This window comes from Salvelinus sp. IW2-2015, linkage group LG17 (genome assembly GCF_002910315.2).
Source record: "Salvelinus sp. IW2-2015 linkage group LG17, ASM291031v2, whole genome shotgun sequence".
In the NCBI taxonomy this organism is placed as follows: domain Eukaryota; kingdom Metazoa; phylum Chordata; class Actinopteri; order Salmoniformes; family Salmonidae; genus Salvelinus; species Salvelinus sp. IW2-2015.
Window position 1 is genome coordinate 6,551,017 of NC_036857.1, and position 23,359 is coordinate 6,574,375.

The 23,359-nt window shown below is 43.1% G+C and overlaps 1 protein-coding gene across 1 annotated transcript in view; it reads right to left on the bottom strand.

The window, feature by feature from the left end:
• Nucleotides 1-3,982: 3,982 nt before the first annotated feature.
• LOC111976448 (voltage-gated purine nucleotide uniporter SLC17A9) overlaps nucleotides 3,983-23,359 on the bottom strand; it is a 28,057-nt gene continuing 8,680 nt past the window's right edge. Inside the window, exons 3-13 of the mRNA XM_024005283.2 lie at nucleotides 21,431-21,570; nucleotides 21,079-21,178; nucleotides 20,570-20,700; nucleotides 13,882-13,978; nucleotides 12,191-12,287; nucleotides 11,644-11,731; nucleotides 11,486-11,520; nucleotides 11,245-11,360; nucleotides 9,056-9,111; nucleotides 8,905-8,934; nucleotides 3,983-8,456 (exon numbers count right to left, since the gene is read on the bottom strand). Of these exons, the coding sequence (XP_023861051.1) occupies nucleotides 8,278-8,456; nucleotides 8,905-8,934; nucleotides 9,056-9,111; nucleotides 11,245-11,360; nucleotides 11,486-11,520; nucleotides 11,644-11,731; nucleotides 12,191-12,287; nucleotides 13,882-13,978; nucleotides 20,570-20,700; nucleotides 21,079-21,178; nucleotides 21,431-21,570 (1,069 nt within the window). The 3' untranslated portion in view covers nucleotides 3,983-8,277. The remainder of the gene's footprint in view (nucleotides 8,457-8,904; nucleotides 8,935-9,055; nucleotides 9,112-11,244; nucleotides 11,361-11,485; nucleotides 11,521-11,643; nucleotides 11,732-12,190; nucleotides 12,288-13,881; nucleotides 13,979-20,569; nucleotides 20,701-21,078; nucleotides 21,179-21,430; nucleotides 21,571-23,359) is intronic.

The following is a 23,359-nucleotide window of genomic DNA, read 5'->3' on the forward strand; positions in this document are numbered from 1 at the left end:
CCTAGCGAGGCCCTCCTATAATAGGTTGCTCTAAGCGAGGCCCTCCTATAATAGGTTACTCTAGCGAGACCCTCCTGTAATAGGTATACTCTAGCGAGGCCCTCCTATAGTTAGGTTACTCTAGCGAGACCTACCTATAATTGTTACTCTAGCGAGACCCTCCTGTAAATAGGTTACTCTAGGAGGCCCTCCTATAGTATGGTTACTCTAGCGAGACCTCCTATAATTTTACTCTAGTGACCTCATAGGTTACTCCTAGCAAACCCTCCTAATAATAGGTTACCTAGCGAGCCTCCTATAATAGGTTTCCTTAGCGAGGCCTCCTATAATAGGTTACTCTAGCGAGACCCTCCCTGTAATAGGGTTACTCTAGCGAGGCCCTCCTATAGTAGGTTACTCCTAGCGAGACCTACCTATAATTTGTTACTCTAGCGAGACCCTCCTGTAATAGGTTACTCTAGCGAGGCCCTCCTATAGTAGGTTACTCTAGCGAGACCTACCTATAATTTGTTACTCTAAGCGAGCCCTCCTATAATAGGTTACTCTAGCGAAGCCTCTCATATAATAGGTTACTCTAGCGAGACCCCTCCTATAATAGGTTACTGAGCGAGACCCTCCTATAAGTAGGTTACTCTAGCGAGACCCTCCTATAATAGGTTACCTCGCAGATCTTTCCTATATAGGTTACTCTAGCGAGACCTCCATAATATGTTACACCTAAGCGAAACCCTCCTTATAGCGGTTACTCTTGCAAGACCCTTTTCTAATAGGTTACTCTAAGCAGCCTCCATATATGGTTCTCTAGCGAGTCCCTCTTATAGTAGGTTACCTAGCGATGACTCCCTATAATAGGTTACTCTAGAGCCTCCTATAATTGTTACTCTAGCGAGTCCCTCTTATAGTAGGTACTCTAACGAGACTTCCATAAATAGGTACACTAGCGAGACCCTCCTATAATAGGTTACTCTAGCGAGACCTCCTATAATAGGTTACTCTAGCGAGACCCTCCTATAGTAGGTTACACTAGCGAGGCGTCCAATAGTTGGTTACTCTATCCTATAATATGTTTCTCTGCGAGACCTCTCCCAATAGTTGGTTTACTCTAGCGAGCCTCTCTAATAGTAGGTTACTCTAACGAGACCTTCCTATAATAGGTTACCTAGCAGACCCTCCTATAATAGGTTACTCTAGCGAGACCCTCCTATAGTAGGTTACTCTAGCGAGACCCTCCTATTATTAGTTACTCTAGCAACCTCCTGTAATAGGTTACTCTAGCGAGGCCCTCCTATAATAGGTTACTCGAGCATGACCCTCCTATAGTAGGTTACTCTAGCAAGACCCTCCTATAATAGGTTTACTCTAGCGAAGTCCTCATATAATAGATTACTCATCTAGCGAGACCCCCTCCCTATAATAGGTTACACTAGCGAGGCCTCCTATAGTAGGTTACTCTAGCGAAGTCCTCATATAATAGATTACTCTAGCGAGACCCTCCTATAATAGGTTACTCTAGCGAGACCCTCCTATAATAGGTTACTCGAGCATGACCCTCCTATAGTAGGTTACACTAGCAAAGCCCTCCTATAATAGGTACTCTAGCAAAGCCTCCTATAATAGGTTACTCTAGCAAAGCCCTCCTATAGTAGGTTACTCTGCGTGGCCTCTCTATAATAGGTTACTCTAGCAAGACCCTCCTATAATAGGTTACTCTAGTGAGACTTCCTACTAATAATGTTACTCTAGCGAGACCCTTCTATAATAGGTTACTCAGCAAGGCCCTCCTATAGTAGGTTACTCAGCAGACCCTCTATAATAGGTACTCTAGCAGACCCTCCTATAATAGGTTACTCTAGCGAGACCCTCCTATATAAGGTTACTCTAGCGAAGTCCTCAATATAATAGATACTCTAGCGAGACCCTCCTATAATAGGTTACTCTAGCGAGCCCTCCTATAATTGGTTACTCTAGCGAGACCCTCCTATAATAGGTTACACTAGCGAGGCCCTCTATATGGTTACTCTGCGAAGTCCTCATATATAAGATTACTCTAGCGAGACCCTCCTATAATAGGTTACTCTAGCGAGAACCCTCCTAAATAGGTTACTCGAGCAGACCCTCCTATAGTAGGTTACACTAGCAAGCCCCTATAATAGGTTACTCTAGCAAAGCCTCCTATAATAGGTTTCTCTAGCAAAGCCCTCCTAAAGTAGGTTAACACTAGCGAGGCCCTATAATATAGGTTTACTCTAGTGAGGCCCTACTATAATAGTTTACTCTAGAGAGGCCTACTATAATCAGTTTACTCTAGAGAGGCCCTCCTATAATAGGTTACTCTAGTGAGACCCTCTATAATAGGTTACTCTAGCGAGGCCCTCCTAATATTAGGTTACTCTAGCGAGGCCCTACTATAATAGTTACTCTAGAGAGGCCCTCCTATAATAGGTTCCTCTAGTGAGACCTCTCTAAATAGGTTACTCTAGCGAGGCCCTCATATACGTTATTCTAGCGAGACCTCCTATATAGGTTACCCTAGCGAGGCCCTCCTATAATAGGTTACTCTAGCGAGACCTTCTATATAGGTACCAGCGAGGCCCTCCTATAATAGGTTATTCAGCAGGCCTCTACCTACAGGAGGACCTCCTATAATAGGTTACTCTAGCGAGACCTCCTGTAATAGGTTTACTCTAGCGAGACCTCCTGTAATAGGTTACTCTAGCGAGACCCTCCTATAGTAGGTTACTCTAGCGAGACCCTCTCTAATAGGTTACTCTAGCGAGACCCTCCTGTAATAGGTTACTCTAGCGAGACCCCTCCTATAGTAGGTTACTCTAGCGAGGCCCTCCTATATACGTTATTCTAGCAAGACCCTCCTATAAAATAGGTTACCCTAGCGAGGCCCTCCTATAATAGTTACTCTAGCGAGCCCTACTATATAGTTTATCCTCAGATGCACTGCCACCCTCATACAAGAAAAGGTAACTGTCTTCAGACTATTTGAGGCATGGTGTAAAGTGCATTTCCTGTTTGCCTTCCATATGACATCTGTAGTCTTCAGATTGTGTTGCAGGTGTAAAAGAAAATCAAATCATCAACAGTGTAAAACTTTTATACATTTATAACAACTACATTGCCTAAAAACCCGCAACTCCCTGCTCCAGCCATCATAAAACTATGAATTCTATGTTGCCTATCGACTTCTAACTACAGAACTCAATGGCTTCAACCACAACCATCCAATCCTTGGTCTCTGACTCCTCCCCCCCCCCCTCACACACCACCCCACCATCCATTGCCCCCGTCACGGTCACAAGCCACCGGTCTCCATAGTAACCTGAGCCTTTGGTCCCTTGAGAGTGGTGTTGTTGGGTTGGGTTGACTGGCGTCTGGCCGTTCACACGTGGGGCTGTGCCAGCTAACCAACATGGCACACAGCGTCCTGCCATATGGTGCCACCCCATACATACCACCAGCCTGGCTGAGGCTGGGCCTGAAGAGAGGGAAGGGGAGTGTGAATGGGAGAGACCTGCCTGCACCAGTAGCCACTCCACAGCTGAGGCACAGAGAGATCTGGTGATGGTTGTTTGAGAGCACATGGTGCCCACTATAAGCTGCATGTTGCTTTTCTGTTGTTTTACTATTGCTCATCAGTTATAACAACATTGTGTGTATGTACAGTTTCTACAACAAGTATGGTAAGTAAGAAAGTACAAAAAACAGAATCATTCTGAAACATCTTTGGAGTGGCCATGATACAACAAAAAGGAAAGAAAAATCTGATTGCACAGACTTGTTCCTCACCAATCTTAAAGAAATACATAAACACACACTGGTATTTCTTCTTTCTAAAGTAAAGCAAAATAATAACTGTGCTGCCTTTTTCCAATGAGCAACTTTGTGTCTGATTCTAAGCACAGTGCTGCCCCTGTGTGGTAGCAGGAAACCACATCACTCAACCTAAGGAAAGAATGGTCAAACAACTCACTACAGATGACAAAATAGTTATTTATTTCAAGTTCAATAAAATAAGCTTACAAATACAACAGATCTTTGAAGCAATAGAATACAGCATTTATTTTGCATAAACATGTTGCAATCTTTTTTTATATATATATAATTAAAATACATATCTTACATTATCTTATCAAAAATAATCGTTAGTACGCTTTAGCAGGAAGCCATACAGCTTGGTGACATGTTGGTGGGCGGAAGCATAAAGTCAGAAATCTATGGTTCTAAATCTAAGTCTCTGGGCAGAACTACACAGCTGCGTTGTGTTACTGTGTTTTAGAAAATGACACATTAGAAGCAAAACAAAGGACGGCATATGAGAGTAGGTTGGGATCAATTCACTATCTAAAATCCATTTCAAGAAAATAAAAAATCCTGATTGGGAAGCCATTTTTCTATTAGAATTTCAATTCACTCACTGATTGTACTGAATTCCTACTGGATGGACATCAACTCTGATTTTACAAAAATCAGACAAGCAATGAAGGCATTTCAAAACAATCATCAGCTAAGGCAAGTTAAATGAAAAGAGCTTTAGAATAAAGTCATCTCAGCCAGCTTCTGTACTCTAAAATGTTGGGGATTTAGTTTACAAAAAAGTAAACAAACAGACCACAAATTGGTCAGAGAAAGAATGGCAGAGCTTTTGTACAGTAACCTGTCACTAATATGTGTGTTGCCTTTTGTATGCTAAGCCTTAAGGTATAAAGCAGTTATATATGTGAGTTTACTTCATATATGCATCTACAGGTAAACACTGATTATGCTTTCAGTAACAAGAACATTTCTATCAAAAGTTCTAAAACAGAACTCTGATTCGCCATCCTGTTTGACCTTATCGTGACCGGACTGTAATCAAGGCCGTAGTTTCCCAGAATTCAGCTGCCCAGGAGCCTTTATTCTAGCATCAGTGGACTTCACTGATCGGTTCTCCAAGTATACCCCAGACTACAAATCCCACAATACCACTGAGGTCAATGCCAACATCACCCAGGCATTGTACACATTACTTTTTAAAGACATTCTGCCTTCAGACAACTTTCTATGGGTTTAGCTTAAGAGCCTATGTGCCCACTCATAATCAACTAGAATAAGAAGACAGATGATTCAAATCATTATACTGGATAGGGTAAGAAAAGAGTAGATGAACTTAAGACTCTTTTTCTTATTCATTCAGCGAATGATCAGCAATTGGTAAAGCATTTGGTGACATGAAACAATATCAGTGAAATTAGTGCATTCACTTACATTACCACAATTGATAAATAGTGACTTTGAAACAAATGCGAAGGTGCATAAAGATGGTCCCCATGCACTAACCACAAATTCCACCATCTTGAATCATAAATGCATTTGAAGTCGGAAGTTTACATACACTTAGGTTGGAGTCATTAAAACTCGTTTTAAAACCACTCCACAAATTTCTTGTTAACAAACTATAGTTTTGGCAAGTCGGTTAGGACATTTACTTTGTGCATGACAGAAGTCATTTTTCCAACAATTGTTTACAGACAGATTATTTCACTTATATCACAATTCCAGTGGGTCAAAAGTTTACATACACTAAGTTGACTGTGCCTTTAAACAGCTTGAAAAATTCCAGAAAATTATGTCATGGCTTTAGAAGCTTCTGATAGGCTAATTGACATCATTTGAGTCAATTGGAGGTGTACCTGTGGGTATATTTCAAGGCCTACCTTCAAACTGAGTGCCTCTTTGCTTGACATCATGGGAAAATCAAAAGAAATCAGCCAAGACCTCAGAAAATAAATTATAGACCTCCACAAGTCTGGTTCATCCTCGGAAGCAATTTTCAAACGCCTGAAGGTACCACATTCATCTGTACAAACAATAGTACACAAGTATAAACACCATGGGACCACACAGCCATCATACCGCTCAGGAAGTAGACGCGTTCTGTCTCCTAGAGATGAACGTACTTTGGAGTGAAAAGTGCAAATCAATCCCAGAACAACAGCAAAGGACCTTGTGAAGATGCTGGGGAAAACAGGTACAAAAGTATCTATATCCACAGTAAAACGAGTCCTATATCGACATAACCTGAAAGGCCACTCAGCAAGGAAGAAGCCACTGCTCCAAAACCACCATAAAAAAGCCAGACTACGGTTTGCAACTGCACATGGGGACAAAGATCGTACTTTTTGGAGAAATGTCCTCTGGTCTCATGAAACAAAAATAGAACTGTTTGGCCATAATGACCATCGTTATGTTTGGAGGAAAAATGGGGAGGCTTGTAAGCCGAAGAACACCATCCCAACCGTGAAGCACGGGGGTGGCAGCATCATGTTGTGGGGTTGCTTTGCTGCAGGAGGGACTGGTGCACTTCACAAAATAGATGGCATCATGAGGAAAGGAAAATTATGTGGATATATTGAAGCAACATCAAGACATCAGTCAGGAAGTTAAAGCTTGGTCGCAAATAGGTCTTCCAAATGGACAATGACCCCAAGCATACATCCAAAGTTGTGGCAAAATGGCTTAAGGACAACGAAGTCAAGGTATTGGAGTGGCCATCACAAAGCCCTGACCTCAATCATATAGAAAATGTGTGTGCAGAACTGAAAAAGCGTGTGTGAGCAAGGAGGCCTACAAACCTGACTCCGTTACACCAGCTCTGTCAGGAAGAATGGGACAAAATTCACCCAACCTATTGTGGGAAGCTTGTGGAAGGCTACCCAAAATGTTTGACCCAAATGAAATAATTTGAAGGTTATGCCTAATACTAATTGAGTGTATGTAAAACTTCTGCCCCCCTGGGAATGCAATTAAATAAATAATAGCTGAAATAAATCATTCTTTATAGTATTATTCTGACATTTCACATTCTTAAAATAAAGTGGTGATCCTAACTGACCTAAGACGGGGAATTTTTACTAGGCTTAAATGTCAGGAATTGTGAAAAACTGAGTTTAAATGTATTTGGCTAAGGAGTATGTAAACTTCCGACTTCAACTGTACATGTATTTTGGTTCAGACTGAGTAGCTACTAGAAGCCTACTGTGTCAGTATCCCCCTGTGGCTGATAAAGCTATACACCGTAATACATTCACTTCTTGTCACAGTTGGATTTCCTCACCAATGATGTCACATCCTGCCCAGACTATGAAGTAACCATATCAAACAGAGAACCGTCTACTGCATGACAGTAGATTGCCTCATCAGCTGTGGGGAACTGCAACGACCAAGTCTCCTTTAAGTGCCCAAACTCACAGAAAATATTACAAAATCTCAACTGAGTCTCTTTCTACATACATTCTTGATTGACAACATAATTGATATATACTGTAAGTCATAATATAAATTAAAGAAATTTTAAAAAATCTATATGATTGAGGTATTCGTATTTGAACATGTCATGCAATTATGTTCATAAAAATAAGAATAATAACCTTAGGTCTTCTTAATTTAATACAAAACAAATCCTTCTAGCTAAGTGTATGTTGAGGCTAGAGTCTCTCTGTAAAAGCTTGAGATTAAACATAATGCAGTGAGGCACGCTGACAAGATGACGAGCATGTAACCATGGATATGAAGACGATGGCATGTCAATTGTACAGTACATCAGAGTGGGTTTATGGGTGATTAGTCCCCTTCTAATTAGATGTCACTCACTGTCATGTCTGAGGCTGGGGGAGGGACTGAGTCTCACCTACTAATACCCCCCCCCAAAACAACCCTTTCTTGTTCATTCCCCATAGTCTCACCAGAGCAAAGCCTCTCTCCTCAACCACAAACACACATCCTGCTCCGTCTAAAACTGTCAAACTGCCTAAACCAACTCAAACATCTGTCATTCTCCTTGTGTTCCTCCAACATAGACACAGACCTGGGTGTGAAACCAGTTTCCATGACTACTACTCCACAATCCCAGCCCAACGACGGCTGAAGATCAAACATTCAAACACTTGACTAGAAAGGTTATTTAAACAATATAAATAATATGTAGTAGCACGATGACCTGACATGCTGCCTTTCAAACAGCTCTGGGGCTGACTCATTCACTTCTGTTATCGCTTCCTCAAATTCTGATGTGGATGTTTTGATACGTTTAACAGGCCAAGGTTCTCTCTCTTCTCATCCCATAGTTAAGACTCCGGTGTGCATTCTGTGGTAGACAGATGTGGTTTCTGGTCCTATTTTAGGGACTCAGATGTGGATAGTGTGGACCCTAGTCCCGTTTTGGCCCCTCAGTTTCATAGGTGGTTGTTGTGGTAGCAAGCTGTGGTTCCCATATCCCAACGTATGATCTTAGATGTGGATGTTGTGGTAGCGGCCCTTGGAAGAGTCGATGTCGACCCGGCGAGCCTCAGCGAAGGCCAGGAAGGTGACCAGGCCCACCAGGTTCACCACAGTGATGAGAGCAAAGACAGATGCCCACGACCCTGTAGCCTCGATCAGATACCCCGAGAAATAAACCATCAGCACACCTGGAGAAACCCACACACACAATCAGATACGCAGGGAAAATACAACAAACATAGTACACACAGACACACTGAGCAATTTCTGACAAAGGCATATCAACTTAGTACATTAAACCACAGTCAGGCACAAAGAGTTCAGCCTCCCATTCCCAGCTGTGTGAGGTATAAGTAAATCGATTGAAATGTCAAAAACCTAACTGAAGCCGTAACTGTCATGCTCTATTCCCTCAATGAGTTCTGACAAACTCTTTTCATTCCAGTATGAAATATGCATAGAGGCAATGCGACTGGTTAGAGACACAACCCAAAGTTTTGCCTTCAGAACAACCAGATTAATTATTTGTATCAGAAGTTAATGAAAGGGTAAACCAACTAGTTCTGTAACTGCTGGTGAAAGATTCACCACAGAGGCTTCAGCTTTAGTTTATAGTCCCTCGGTACAGATGCTTACCTGAAAAAGCGCCACAGGTATTCATAACACCTGCAATGAAAAATAGATTACACATTTGTAATATCTGACAGGACTGTAATATTCATTAGAAGGAATACACAAATGTGAAATCTGTTGAGAGGTTGATGAAGTAGTTACTGGTGTATCATACCAAACAGAGCCCCAGCACAGGACGGAGCCAGGTCCTGAACGTTCACAGACACACCGCTGGAATCCAGACACAACAGTAGATAAGGGGCTATATAAGGTGCTATACAGACTCCCAATCTGTATGTTACATGAATTGCTTCAGGTATTGCTTCATATTGAGTCATTACTTATAAATGTGACAGACCAGAGTCATAAAAAGATAAGTGGAACTACATAATGGCTGTTAAACCACAGGGATGTTTATGTTCATATGATCTATTCCATGTTATTATCTACATCCTACATTTATCAGTCACACCCTTAAAACTGCATTGTGTCACTTTTTGGGCAACCTGACCCAATTCACATAGAAATGTGAGTTATAGATATGTCATTCGCATCGAAAGCAAGTATAAGAAGCGGTAGATATGTTCTATGTGCGCTATTTCTATGCTGCTCGTTCTGAAGTAACATTTTTGTGTCTTTTACTTTTGTACACCAGCTTCAAACAGCTGAAAATACCATAGTTTTGGTTATGGAAAATATATTTCACAGCGGTTGAGATGGTACAAAACTGAAATTATGCAAACTATTAGAATTTTAACCAGAAAATTGCAGAGTGATGTCTGCATATTGCATCTTTAAGGGTTAATATATACAGAGCATTTAGAAAGTATTCAGACTTTTCCACATTTTGTTACGTTACAGACTTATTCTAAAATTGATTAAATTATTCCCCCCCCCCAAAATCTGGGGTTTTTAGGTTTTTAGAACATTTTGCAAATGTATTAAAAACACAATAACCCAGAAATACCTTATTTACGTTAGTATTCAGACCCTTTGCTATGAGACTCGAAAAGGAGCTCAGGTGCATCCTGTTTCCATTCATCATCTTTGAGATGCATCTACAACTTGAATGGAGTCCACCTGTGGTAAATTCAATTGATTGGACATGATTTGGAAAGACACACACCTGTCTATATAAGGTTTCACAGTCGACAGTGCATGCCAGAGCAAAGACCAAGCCATGAGGTCGAATGAATTGTCCGTAGAGCTCTAAGACAGGATTGTGTCGAGGCACAGATCTGGGGAAGTCTAACAACACATTTCTGCAACATTGAAGATCCCCAAAAACACAGTTGCCTCCATCATTCTTAAATGGAAGATGTTCGGAACCACCAAGACTCTTCCTAGAGCTGGGCGCCCAGCCAAACTGAGCAATCAGGGGAGAAAGGTCTTTGTCAGGGAGGTGACCAAGAACCTGATAGTCACTCTGACAGAGCTCCAGAGTTCCTCTGTGGAGATGGGAGAACCTTCCAGAAGGACAACCATCTCTGCAGCACTCCACCAATCAGGGCTTTATGGTAGAGTGGCCAGACGGAAGCCACTACTTAGTAAAAGGCACATGATAGCCCACTAGAAGTTAGCCAAAAGGCACCTAAAGACTCTCAGACCATGAGAAACAAGATTGAACTCTTTGGCCTGAATGCCAAGCGTCACGTCTGGAGGAAACCTGGCACCATCCCTGTTTTTCAGCGGCAGGGAACGGGACACTAGTCAGGTTCGAGGGAAAGATGAACAGAGCAAAGTACAGAAAGATCCTTGATGAAAACCTGCTCCAGAGCACTCAGGACCTCAGACTGGGGMGAAGGTTCACCTTCCAACAGGACAACGACCCTAAGCACACAGCGAAGACAACACAGGAGTGGCTTTGGGGCAAGTCTTTGAAAGTCCTTGAGCGGCCCAGCCAGAGCCCAGACTTGAAACAGATCACACATCTCTGGAGAGACCTGAAAATAGCTGTGCAGCAACGCTCCCCATCCAACCTGACAGAGCTTGAGAGGATCTGCAGAGAAGAATGGGAGAAACTCCCCAAATACAGGTGTGCCAASCTTGTAGCGTCATACCCAAGAAGACTCAAGGCTGTAATCACTGCCAAAGGTGCTTCAACAAAGTACTGAGTAAAGGGTCTGAATACATATGTAAATGTGATATTTCCCCCCAATTTTTTTTAAAACTTAATGTCTCTAAATCWGTTTTTTCTTTATCATTATGGGTTATTGTGTGTAGATTGATGAATATATTTTTTAGAATAAGGCTGTGGAAAAAGTCAAGGGGTCTTAACACTTTCCAAATTCACTGTAGTCAGGCCTTAGGCCTAGGGGATAGCAGTCGAGAGGCTAGGGGTGTATTTGGGGATGGCATCAGTACCTGTGGCTGAAGGTGGTGAGACCCATTGTGACAGAGACAAAGGCCACAGCCATGGGGAAGGTGGTGGTGCCACACAGTAGGAGGGTAAACACACTGGACACACCCATGGAGAAGAACTGAAGAGGACACAGAGGAACAGACACACACACACCAATTTCATTAAATGGGTCCTTCAGGCAAATCCGAAGTTAACTTGCAATGGTAATTTGTGCACTGAATCTGGAACAAACTACTTCAGTACCTGCATAAGCTTCCTCACAGCAGCAGTGTCATAACCTAGAGAGAGACAGAATCAATGACGTGGGACAAATATCTATATCAAACCCTTGACCATCATATAAGGGTACCAAAACAATGAAGCTTGTATTTAGTTTCCTGACGTCAGACCAGCATCTGTACCTTTGCTGATGAGGTGGTCAGAGAGACAGCCACTGAAGAGTGAAGAGGGGATGGCCACAAACCACGGGATAACGTTAAACACCCAACCCTGAGAACACCATCACATTTAACACCAAGAACATTGAGAACAGCTCAGAGAATGACATTAAAACAATTGGTTTAAGTGATTATAGGAATATCATTAATATTTAGAGACAAAAGGCCCAACTTGATTTATATATTTTTTCCCGACAACTTCTTTTGAAATGTTTTTTTTTGTAATTACTTTATGCCGTTGATGACATGAGGGAATATCTCAGTTCCTTAGCTAGCAGGGTTTTACATCTGCACCATGTCTACAGCACCCTCTATTGGTATTACACAGGTCTGTCAGATGCAGGGTCTGACTAGCTTTGAGTCATTTTCTATGTACATTTAAGCGTGTTTGTTCGCTTTGTCATGCCAGCCTTGAACTGAAATATGGAATTTCAAGTTTTGTTTTGTCTTCTGAGGGGTTGGATTGGGAGAGGAGTGAGAGGGGTAGGATAGAGGGGGGTTGTTAAGTTACCTTGGCGTCAGGGAAGGTGTCCTTGAAGTACGTTGGTAGCCATGATAACAATGTGAAGAAGGTGCTTGCCGTGCAAAGGTGCGTAATAATCACAGCACTGAAGGGAGGATAATCACAAAAGAGATAGCAAAAGAGAGAACAAAAATATATAAATAAGTTAGTGTACCACTTCTATGACTCATAGGCTACACCATTTTAAAGCACCAATATACAAGGTGCTACATTGAGTGTACAAACTTTCCATGACATAAACTGACTAGGTGAATCCAGGTGAAAGATATGATCCCTTATTGATGTCTGTTGTTAAATCCACTTCAATCAGTGTAGATGAAGGGGAGGAGACAGGTTAAAGAATGATTTTTAAGCCTTGAGACAATTGAGACATGGATTGTGTATGTGTGCCATTCAGAGGGTGAATGGGCAAGACAAAATATTGAAGTGCCTTTGAACGGGGTATGGTAGTAGGTGCCAGGTGCATCCGGTGTGTGTCAAGAACTGCAACGCAGTTTCACACTGAACAGTTTCCTGTGTGTATCAAGAATGGTCAACCGCCCAAAGGACATCCAGCCAACTTGATACAACTGCAGGAAGCATTGGAGTCAACATGGGCCAGCATCCCTGTGGAACGCTTGACACCTTGTAGAGTCCATACCCCGACGAATTGAGGCTGTTCTGAGGGCAAAAGGGGCTGCAACTCATTAGGAAGGTGTTCCTAATTTTTTGTACACTCAGTGTATACATGAGTCATTTCTGGCTATAATGACTCATGTATAGGCACCCACCACAGTTTAATTAATCTGCCTGTTCAACATTAAATCAAGCAATAGCAGACTGTTGATATCATATATTTTATCAGACTGTTGATATTAAATATTTTATCTGTTTAAATGGGATCCTGAGTGGCGCAGCGGTATAAGGCACTGCATCGTAGTGCTAGAGGCATCACTACAGACCCGGGTTCGATCCCGGGCTGTATCACAACCGGCCGTGATCGGAAGTCCCATAGGGCGGCGCACAATTGGCCAAGCGTCGTCCGGGTTAGAGAAGGGTTTGGCCGGGGTAGGCCGTCATTGTAAATAAGAATTAGTTCTTAACTGACTTGCCTAGCTAAATAAAGGTTAAATAAAATAAATAAATAAAACAATTAATTAAATGGCTCTCTCCACTGACCTTTACTCATTCATGAACTTAACAGTGTCGGTCCGTGATATTAATCCACGCTCACCCACATAGTCGGCGACATTTGCTCTTTTGTTTAGTTGTTAGTTTAACTATGAGCCATTACAGGAAATGAAACCAATGAGCCTGACAATTCCTGTCATTGTACACAGGGCGGATCAGTTGCATGGCCTGCTATAGGTTCTATRAATAACAGCCAATAGAGAGGTACAGAGGATATGAATGAAGCCTTTGAGACGGGAACATCTGCAGGGAACTGAGCTGATCAGAAAGGAGAGAGACTACAGAACTGAATCAATGTACTAGACCTCTATTTCAGTCAGCTAGGTACAGGCTAGGATGTTATTATATCTCCACCTCATTCAAGACTGCAGCCAGTCAGCTGTTTAGACTGTCCATTCACACACACACACACACAGAAAGAAACACACACACACATTACACACCCTCACCCAGAACCACAGGGCCTGGGACACACACAGATGGCCCATTGAGTGTGGGCCTTATCTCACCAGACAGCAGGTTGTTTGAAGAGGCGCAGCCAGTGTCTCCTGGACAGTTTGGACTGGGGCCCTCCACTACCCAGTGACTCCAATGTGATGATAGGACCTGGAACAAACAAACAGACAGAGAGAGCGAGAGACACAAAGAGAAAGCGAGAAAGAGGAAATTCTGAGCTCAATGTGGTGCTTAGAGGTAGTTCATAACAGCGATAAGGTCAGATGGCTAACCCTGTATATAGCATCTTTATTCATTGTGTATTTATTCCATGTGTTATGATTTTTTTCTATATTTTTCTCTGCATTGTTGGGAAGGGCGTATGCATTTCAGTGTTGTTCTACATATGTTGTTTACAAAGCATGTGACACATACAATTTGATTTGAGTGACATCAAATATCACCACTTGCAGAAAATAGTCTAGCTGTGAAATTGAACATTTGTTAACGTTCAGTTAGATATGCATATTCTCATCATCACACAGATACATAAACACACACCCAGAACACACACACCAAGATGGCGTAGCAGGGCAGACGTGTTTTGTCATTGTCCCGTGTAAATTTGTTTTTTGTATATATTTCAATATTTTCCAATCTCTTTTTAAWTTTTTTAATTAAACATACCTTCCGGCAACCCGCCTCACCCAATTGTGATACGGATCTGCTATTTTTAGACCTCATAGCTAGAACCTCCATCAGAAGCTAGCCATCAGATGCTAACCAGCTAATTAGCTAATAGCTATTTAGTCATTGTTAGCCACTGCTAGCGGCCTTTACCTTTAGCTCAGACACCAGCCGCTTTTAGCCTGGATAATACCCGCCAGTCTGCACAGCGCGATATCAACCCTGAGCTTATCGGACTGCTTTTCTCCACTACTTCACCATATTCCTGCCGTAAGCTTTGGACCATTACTCCAGAGTGGCCCAGCCCCGAAGCTAGCCTTGAGACAGACCCATCTCCCGGCCTGCTCAGTGGACCCTATGATCACTCGGCTACACAGCTGATGCCTCCCGGACTCTTCACTAACACAACTAGAAGCCACGACATCACCAGATTCCTGCCGTAAGCTCTGGACCTTTGCATCGGATCATCGTAGCTAGCCGGCTAACGCCCTTGTCCCGAAGCTAGCACCAGTTAGCCTCGAGCCAGGCGCATCTCCCGGCTAGCAAACAAAATTACTCCAGCTACAATACATCTTTTGCCAATTGGCCTGGACCCTTTGTCGACACAGAGCCCCGCCGATCCATCAAGACTGGTCTGCCGTCGTAATTCTGTCCGATGTGCACTCAACCGGCCTTTGTCGGACGTCGGTGAAGACGCTTCTGCAAGCACCGGCCTGCTAACTTTAGGAACACCATGTCCCCCGCTTGCTAGCGTAGTAACAACTACCTAACGGCTTCCCTGTTTCATCTATTGCTGTTCATTGGACCCTATGATCACCTGGCTACATAGTTGATGCCTGCTGGACTGTTCATTAATTTATTAATCACGGTACTCCATTTTTGTTTATTTTGTTTATCTGTCGGCCCCAGCCTCAAACTCAGGCCCTGTATGTAGTTAACTGACCCTCTCTGCCCATTCATCGCCATTTTACCCGTTGTTGTTGTTGTTGTTGTCTTAGCTGTTCTTGTCTTACCCGTTGTTGTCTTAGCTAGCTCTTCCAATCAACACCTGTGATTGCTTTATGCCTCGCTTTATGTCTCTCTAATGTCAATATGCCTTGTATACTGTTGTTTAGGGTAGTTATCATTGTTTTATTTTACTGCAGAGCCCCTAGCCACACTCAACATGCCTCAGATACCTCTTTTGTTCCACCTCCCACACATGCAGTGACCTCACCCAGCATAACTAGTGCCTCCAGAGATGCAACCTCTCTTATCGCACCCAACGCCTAGGTTTACCTCCACTGTACCCGCACCCTACCATACCCATCTGTACATTATGCCCTGAATCTATTCTACCACGCCCAGAAATCTGCTCCTTTTATTCTCTGCACCCAATGCACTAGACGATCAGTTTTGATAGCCTTTAGCCGTACCCTCATCCTACCACTCCTCTGCTCCTCGGGTGATGTAGAGGTTAAGCCAGGCCCTGTGTCTCCACAGGCACTCTCATTTGTTGACTTCTGTAACTGTAAAAGCCTTGGTTTCATGAATGTTAACATCAGAAGCCTCCTCCCGAAGTTTGTTTTACTCACTGCTTCAGCTCACTCGGCCAAACCTGATGTCCTTGCTGTGTCTGAATCCTGGCTTTCATCCCCAACTACAACATTTTCCATCAAGATAGAACTGCCAAAGGGGGAGGAGTTTCAATCTACTGCAGAGATAGCCTGCAAAATTCTGTCATATTTTAGCATCGAATTGTCCCCGCGATATGCAACTTTTCAGGGAAGTCAGGAACCAATACACACAGTCAGTTAGGAAAGCAAAGGCTAGCTTTATCAGACAGAAATGTGCATCCTGTAGCTCTAACTCCAAAAAGTTCTGGGACACTGTAAAGTCCATGGAGAAAAAACACAGATAAACCACGATAATTTCAATAAGCATGTCTCTACGGCTGGCCATGTTTTCCTCCTGGCTACCCCAACCCCAGCAAACAGCTCCGCACCCCCCGCAGCGACTTGCCCAAGCCTACCCAGCTTCTCCTTCACCCAAATCCAGATAGCAGATGTTCAGAAAGAGCCGCAAAACCTGGACCCGTACAAACCAGCTGGGCTAGACAATCTGGACCCTCTCTTTCTAAAATTATCCGCTGAAATTGTTGCAACCCCTATTACTAGTCTGTTCAACCTCTCTTTCGTATCGTCCGAGATTCCTAAAGATTGGAAAGCTGCAGCGGTCATCCCCCTCTTCAAAGGGGGAGACACTCTAGACCCAAACTATTACAGACCTATATCCATCCTGCCCTGCCTTTCTAAAGTCTTCAAAGGCCAAGTTAACAAACAGATCACAGACCATTTCGAATCCCACCGTACCTTCTCCGCTATGCAATCCGGTTTCTGAGCTGGTCACGGGCGCACCTCAGCCACGCTCAAGGTACTAAACGATATTATAACCGCCATTGATATAAGACAGTACTGTGCAGCCGTCTTCATCGACCTGGCCAAGGCTTTCGACTCTGTCAATCACCACATTCTTATCAGCAGACTCAACAGCCTTGGTTTCTCAAATGACTGCCCCACCTGGTTCACCAACTACTTCTCAGACAGAGTTCAGTGTGTCAAATCGGAGGGCCTGTTGTCTGGACCTCTGGCAGTCTCTATGGGGGTACCACAGGGTTCAATTCTCGGGCCGACTCTTTTCTCTGTATATATATCAATGATGTCGCTCTTGCTGCGGGTGATTTCTTGATCCACCTCTACACAGACGACACCATTCTGTATACATCTGGCCCTTCTTTGGACACTGGGTTCACAAACCTCCAAACGAGCTTCAATCCCATACAACACTCCTTCCATGGCCTCCAACTGCTCTTAAAAGCTAGTAAAACTAAATGCATGCACTTCAACCGATCGCTGCCCGCACGACTAGCCTCACTACTCTGGACGGTTCTGACTTAGAATATGTGGAAAACTACAAATACCTATGTGTCTGGCTAGACTGTAAACTTTCCTTCCAGACTCATATTAAGCATCTCCAATCCAAAATTAAATCTAGAACCAGCTTCCTATTTCGCAACAAAGCCTCCTTCACTCACTCTGCCAAACATACCCTCGTAAAACTGACTATCCTACCGATCCTCGACTTCGGCGATGTCATTTACAAAAGAGCCTCCAACACTCTACTCAGCAAACTGGGTGCAGTCCATCACAGTGCCATCGGTTTTGTCACCAAAGCCCCATATACCACCCATCACTGAGACCTGTATGCTCTCGTCGGCTGGCCCGCGCTACATATTCATCGGCAGACCCACTGGCTCCAGGTCATCTACAGTCGTGGCCAAAAGTTTTGAGAATGACAAATATTAATTTTCACAAAGTCTGCTGCCTCAGTGTCTTTAGATATTTTTGTCAGATGTTACTATGGAATACTGAAGTAAATTACAAGCATTTCATAAGTGTCAAAGGCTTTTATTGACAATTACATGAAGTTGATGCAAAGAGTCAATATTTGCAGTGTTGACCCTTCTTTTTCAAGACCTCTGCAATCCACCCTGGCATGCTGTCAATTAACTTCTGGGCCACATCCTGACTGATGGCAGCCCATTCTTGCATAATCAATGCAGAATTTGTGGGATTTTGTTTGTCCACCCACCTCTTGAGGATTGACCACAAGTTCTCAATGGGATTAAGGTCTGGGGAGTTTCCTGGCAATGGACCCAAAATATCTATGTTTTGTTCCCCGAGCCACTTAGTTATCACTTTTGCCTTATTGCAAGGTGCTCCATTATGCTAGAAAAGGCATTGTTCGTCACCAAACTGTTCTTGGATCGTTGGGAGAAGTTGCTCTCGGAGGATGTGTTGGTACCATTCTTTATTCATGGCTGTGTTCTTAGGCAAAATTGTGAGTGAGCCCACCCCCTTGGCTGAGAAGCAACCCCACACATGAATGGTCTCAGGATGCTTTACTGTTGGCATGACACAGGACTGATGGTAGTGCTCACCTTGTCTTCTCCGGACATGCTTTTTTTCCGGATGCCCCAAACAATCAGAAAGGGGATTCAAAGAAAATGACTTTACCCCAGTCCTCAGCAGTCCAATCCCTGTACCTTTTGCAGAATATCAGTCTGTCCCTGATGTTTTTCCTGGAGAGAAGTGGCATCTTTGCTGCCCTTCTTGACACCAGGCCATCCTCCAAAAGTCTTYGCCTCACTGTGCGTGCAGATGCACTCACACCTGCCTGCTGCCATTCCTGAGCAAGCTCTGTACTGGTGGTGCCACGATCCCGCAGCCGAATCAACTTTAGGAGACGGTCCTTGCGCTTGCTGGACTTTCTTGGGCGCCCTGAAGCCTTCTTCACAACAATTGAACCGCTCTCCTTGAAGTCCTTGATGATCCAAAAAATGGTTGATTTAGGTGCAATCTTACTGGCAGCAATATCCTTGCCTGTGAAGCCCTTTTTGTTCAAAGCAATGATGAATGTACGCGTTTCCTTGCAGGTAACCGTGGTTGACAGAGGAAGAACAATGATTCGAAGCACCACCCTCCTTTTGAAGATTCCAGTCTGTTATTCGAACTCAATCAGCATAACAGAGTGATCTCCAGCCTTGTCCTCGTCAACACTCACACCTGTGTTAACGAGAGAATCACTGACATGATGTCAGCTGGTCCTTTTGTGGCAGGGCTGAAATGCAGTGGAAATGTTTTTGGGGGATTAAGTTCATTTGAATGGCAAAGAGGGACTTTGCAATTAATTGCAATTCCTCTGATCACTCTTCATAACATTCTGGATTATATGCAAATTGCCATCATACAAACTGAGGCAGCAGACTTTGTGAAAATGAATATGTGTCATTCTCAAAACTTTTGGCCACGACTGTATAAGTCTTTGTTAGGTAAAGCCCCGTCTTATCTCAGCTCACTGGTCACCATATCAACACCCACCCGTAGCACGCGCTCCAGCAGGTATATCTCACTGGTCATCCCCAAAGCCAACACCTTCTTTGGCCGCCTTTCCTTACAGTTTTCTGCTGCCAATGACTGGAACGAATTGCAAAAATCGCTGAAGTTGGATACTTATATCTCCCTCACTAACTTTAAGTATCAGCTATCTGAGCAGCTTACCGATCGCTGCAGCTGTACACAGCCCATCTGTAGATAGCCCATCCAACTACCTACCTGATAAGGGAATTTATATGTTTAAGGTAACTAAATTCCTAAGACTAAATTCCACCCTGAAACGTAATTATTAAGATTAGGTAACATATATAATGAATTGGAATGATAAACTTTAGTCTAATAAGGTTTGGTCGAGACAAGTAGAAATGTGTGTGTGTGTGACTAAGAAAATACAGAAAACAATTAAACTGTGTATGACCTGACCTGGTTAGAACTCTGAGAAACTTACAACAGGACAGGAAGTCCTGTCAAGGTCCCTCTAATCTCGGGAGGAGGGAACTGCCAGCTTGGAAGTGATAAACGAGTGGTGAGAACTATGAGGAAAGATACATCTCCCCTACTGTTTGTGTGTATGTATGTAGGGAGGGAGGGAGTGAGTTATAAAACGGCATGTCTTTGTATTATGGACGTTCGCGTGAATAAACTTTACGGACCTTTTGTATAAGCTGAGTCTTTGCCTAATTATTATTAACCCCAGGGTCTTACAAACCTCGGGGATTAGTCAAAGCTTAAATAATTGTTAGTTATTATCATTGGGATTGAAAATTCTAGTGACACTACCTCATCCCCATAGTTTGTATTTACTTTGTTTGCACACCAGTATTTCTACTTGCACATCAATCACTCCAGTGTTAATTTGCTAAATTGTAAATTACTTCACTACTATTGGCCTACTTATTGCCTTACCTCCTTACTCCATTTGCACACACTTCACATAGATTTTTTTATTGTGTTATTGACTGTACGTTTGTTTATGTGTAACTCTGTGTTGTTGTTTTGTCGCACTACTTTGCTTTATCTTGGCCAGGTCGCAGTTGTAAATGAGAACTTGTTCTCAACTGGCCTACCTGGTTAAATAAAGGTGAAATAACACACACACACACACACACACACACACACACACACACACACCACACCTTACCTTCCCCGTTGAGCAGGTATTTCCACATGCAGTACGCCCAGAGGACAGAGAGCATGCCTGACACATAGAACACGCTCTCCCAACCATACAGGTCCAGCATGAGGGAACCAGCCCCCCCAATCACCAGTGTTCTGCAGGAGACAACAGCATGGTCACACACACAGAAGGTAGTTCAATGAGCTTTAGCTGCACACCTCATTGTGTATTTATGGTTTACTACTACAATGGCAAAACAAGAACATCTGTAGAAAACTCCTGACTGGAGACGTCTGTGGCCCCCTGATGAGCTGTTTATGACATGTTGTCATCCCTCCCCAACTCCAATGATAAATGTCTGACCCTGGCTTCCATAGCACATGACCTTAACAACAGCAGTAGAATCTGCCCAAAGGCACAGATCTAGGACCAGTTTACCTTCCCCCAAACCTTTCCTAAACCCTTAGTGGGGGAAACGCAAAACAGACCTTAGATCAGCGTCTAAACAGGAAGTGCTGCAGAGCTAGACTCACCCCAGGTAGGAGCCACTGCCCACAGTGCTCATGAGGAATCCTCTCTCACTCTCCACCACCTTCTGAGAACACAGGCTGGCCAGAGACGGGTAGTGGACACCTAGAGGTACACATACACACATTCAATGACTCTGTTCACCAGTTACAATCCCAGTTTCTCTATGTGTCCCTAGTCATATTCCAAGTTTCCCTATGTGTCTCTAGTCATAATCCCAGTTTCCCTATGTGTCTCTAGTCATACTCACAGTTTCCCTATGTGTCTCTAGTCATAATTAGTGCGCTATTTAGGAATACATAAAGGAGTGATTTGAGATGCAGCCTAGCTTTTCATTAGCCCCCAGTGCCCCCTGACCTTGCAGCAACCCCATAAGGAAGCGGGCCAGCGTCATGGAGAAGATGGGCTGAGAGCAAAAGTGGGCCAGGACGGGCGTGAAGGCTGTCATCGCCCCCCAGGCCGCCGCAGAGAGGAGGAGCACCTTCTCACCTCCAACCCTGAGGGACACAGATGGAAATAATACTGTTACTATAACTACAAACACTCTCCAGTAATATAACACTATTGTTACTGTTACAGTCTCACCTCTAGCCCTGAAAGAAAGTCATAACATGGTTATTACTACAGTATTACAATACACGTCCAACCCTGAGGGGAAGAGATGGAATAAAATAATACCATTATCATTACTACTGCACTACTAACCCCCTCCTTCAACCCTGAGGGGAAGAGATGGAGTTATATAACATTATCATTACTACTGCACTACTAACCCCCTCCTACCCTGAGGGGAAGAGAATGATGAAACAAAGATAATGTTGACAGTTACTCTCGATCTACAACCTGAGGGACAGACACAGTACTATAACCCATGATAACAATTCAACCTTGAGGGAAGATATGTATAGGCCTATGCATCTCAACAGTGCAACATGTATTTCCTCATCTACCTTTCTTCATTTGAACTATTCTTAAAAACATGGATATTCACTAAACAAAAATATAAAACATAACATGCAACAATTTCATTTATTTTATTGAGTTACAGTTCATATGAGGAAATCAGTCAATTGAAATAAATAAATTAGGCCCTATGGATTTCTGGATGACTGGGAATACAGATATGCATCTGTTGGTCACAGATACCTTAAAAACAATGGGCCTCAGGATCTCTTTACGTTATTTTTGAGCATTCAAATTGCCATAGATAAAATTCAATTGTGTTCCTTGTCCGTAGCTTATGCCTGCCCATAACATAACCCCACCGCCACCATAGGGCACTCTTTTCAAAACGTTGACATCAACAAACCGCTCACCCATACGGCACCATACACGTGTTCTGCGGTTGTGAGGCCAGTTGGACGTACTGCCAAATTCTCTAAAACGACGTTGGAGGTGGCTTATGGTAGAGAAATGTACTTCTCTTGCAACAGCTCTGGTGAACCTTCCTGCAGTCAGCATGCCAATTGCACACTCCCTCAAAACTTGAGACATCTGTGGCATCGTGCTGTATGACAAAACTGCACGTTTTAGAGTAGCCTTTTATTGTCACCAGCACAAGGTGCACCTGTGTAATGATCATGCTGTTTAATCAGCTTCTTGATATGCCACACCTGTCAGATGGATGGATTATCTTGGCAACGGAGAAATGCTCACTAACAGGGATATAAACAAATTTGTGCACAAAATCTGAGAGAAATAAGCTTTTTTTGCATATTGAACATTTCTGGAATCTTTTATTTCAGCTCATGAAACATGGAAACAACACTTTACATGTTGAWTTTATATTTTGGTTCAGTGTATATGAAACCAGGTTATCCAGTTGTTTCCAACAAGAGGCTTTCACTTCTCCTGTGTTGTCAGAACAATGCAGTTGAAGAAAAGAAGACAAGAAAAAGGAGGCTACTTTTAAGGAACAAGGCAAAGGGGTGTGGTATATGACCAATATTTGACCAATATACCACAAACCCCTGAGGTGCCTTACTGCTGTTACAAACTGGCTACCAATGTAATTAGAGCAGTAAAAATAAATGTTTTGTCATACCCGGTCTGATATACAATGGCTTTCAGCCAATCAGAATTCAGGCCTCAAACCACCCAGTTCATAATTCCAATTAATAGCTCCATATTTCCTGGTTCCTTCCTCTAACATCTGAAAGGACTGAACAGATATCAGTAGTGATATGATAATAGCTTCAGGTTTCTGCCAAAGGTGTTTAGACCAAATATGCACTGCTCTAGTAGAGTTTAGTCAAAATACTGTTTCACTTCATTGATTTTGGGGGG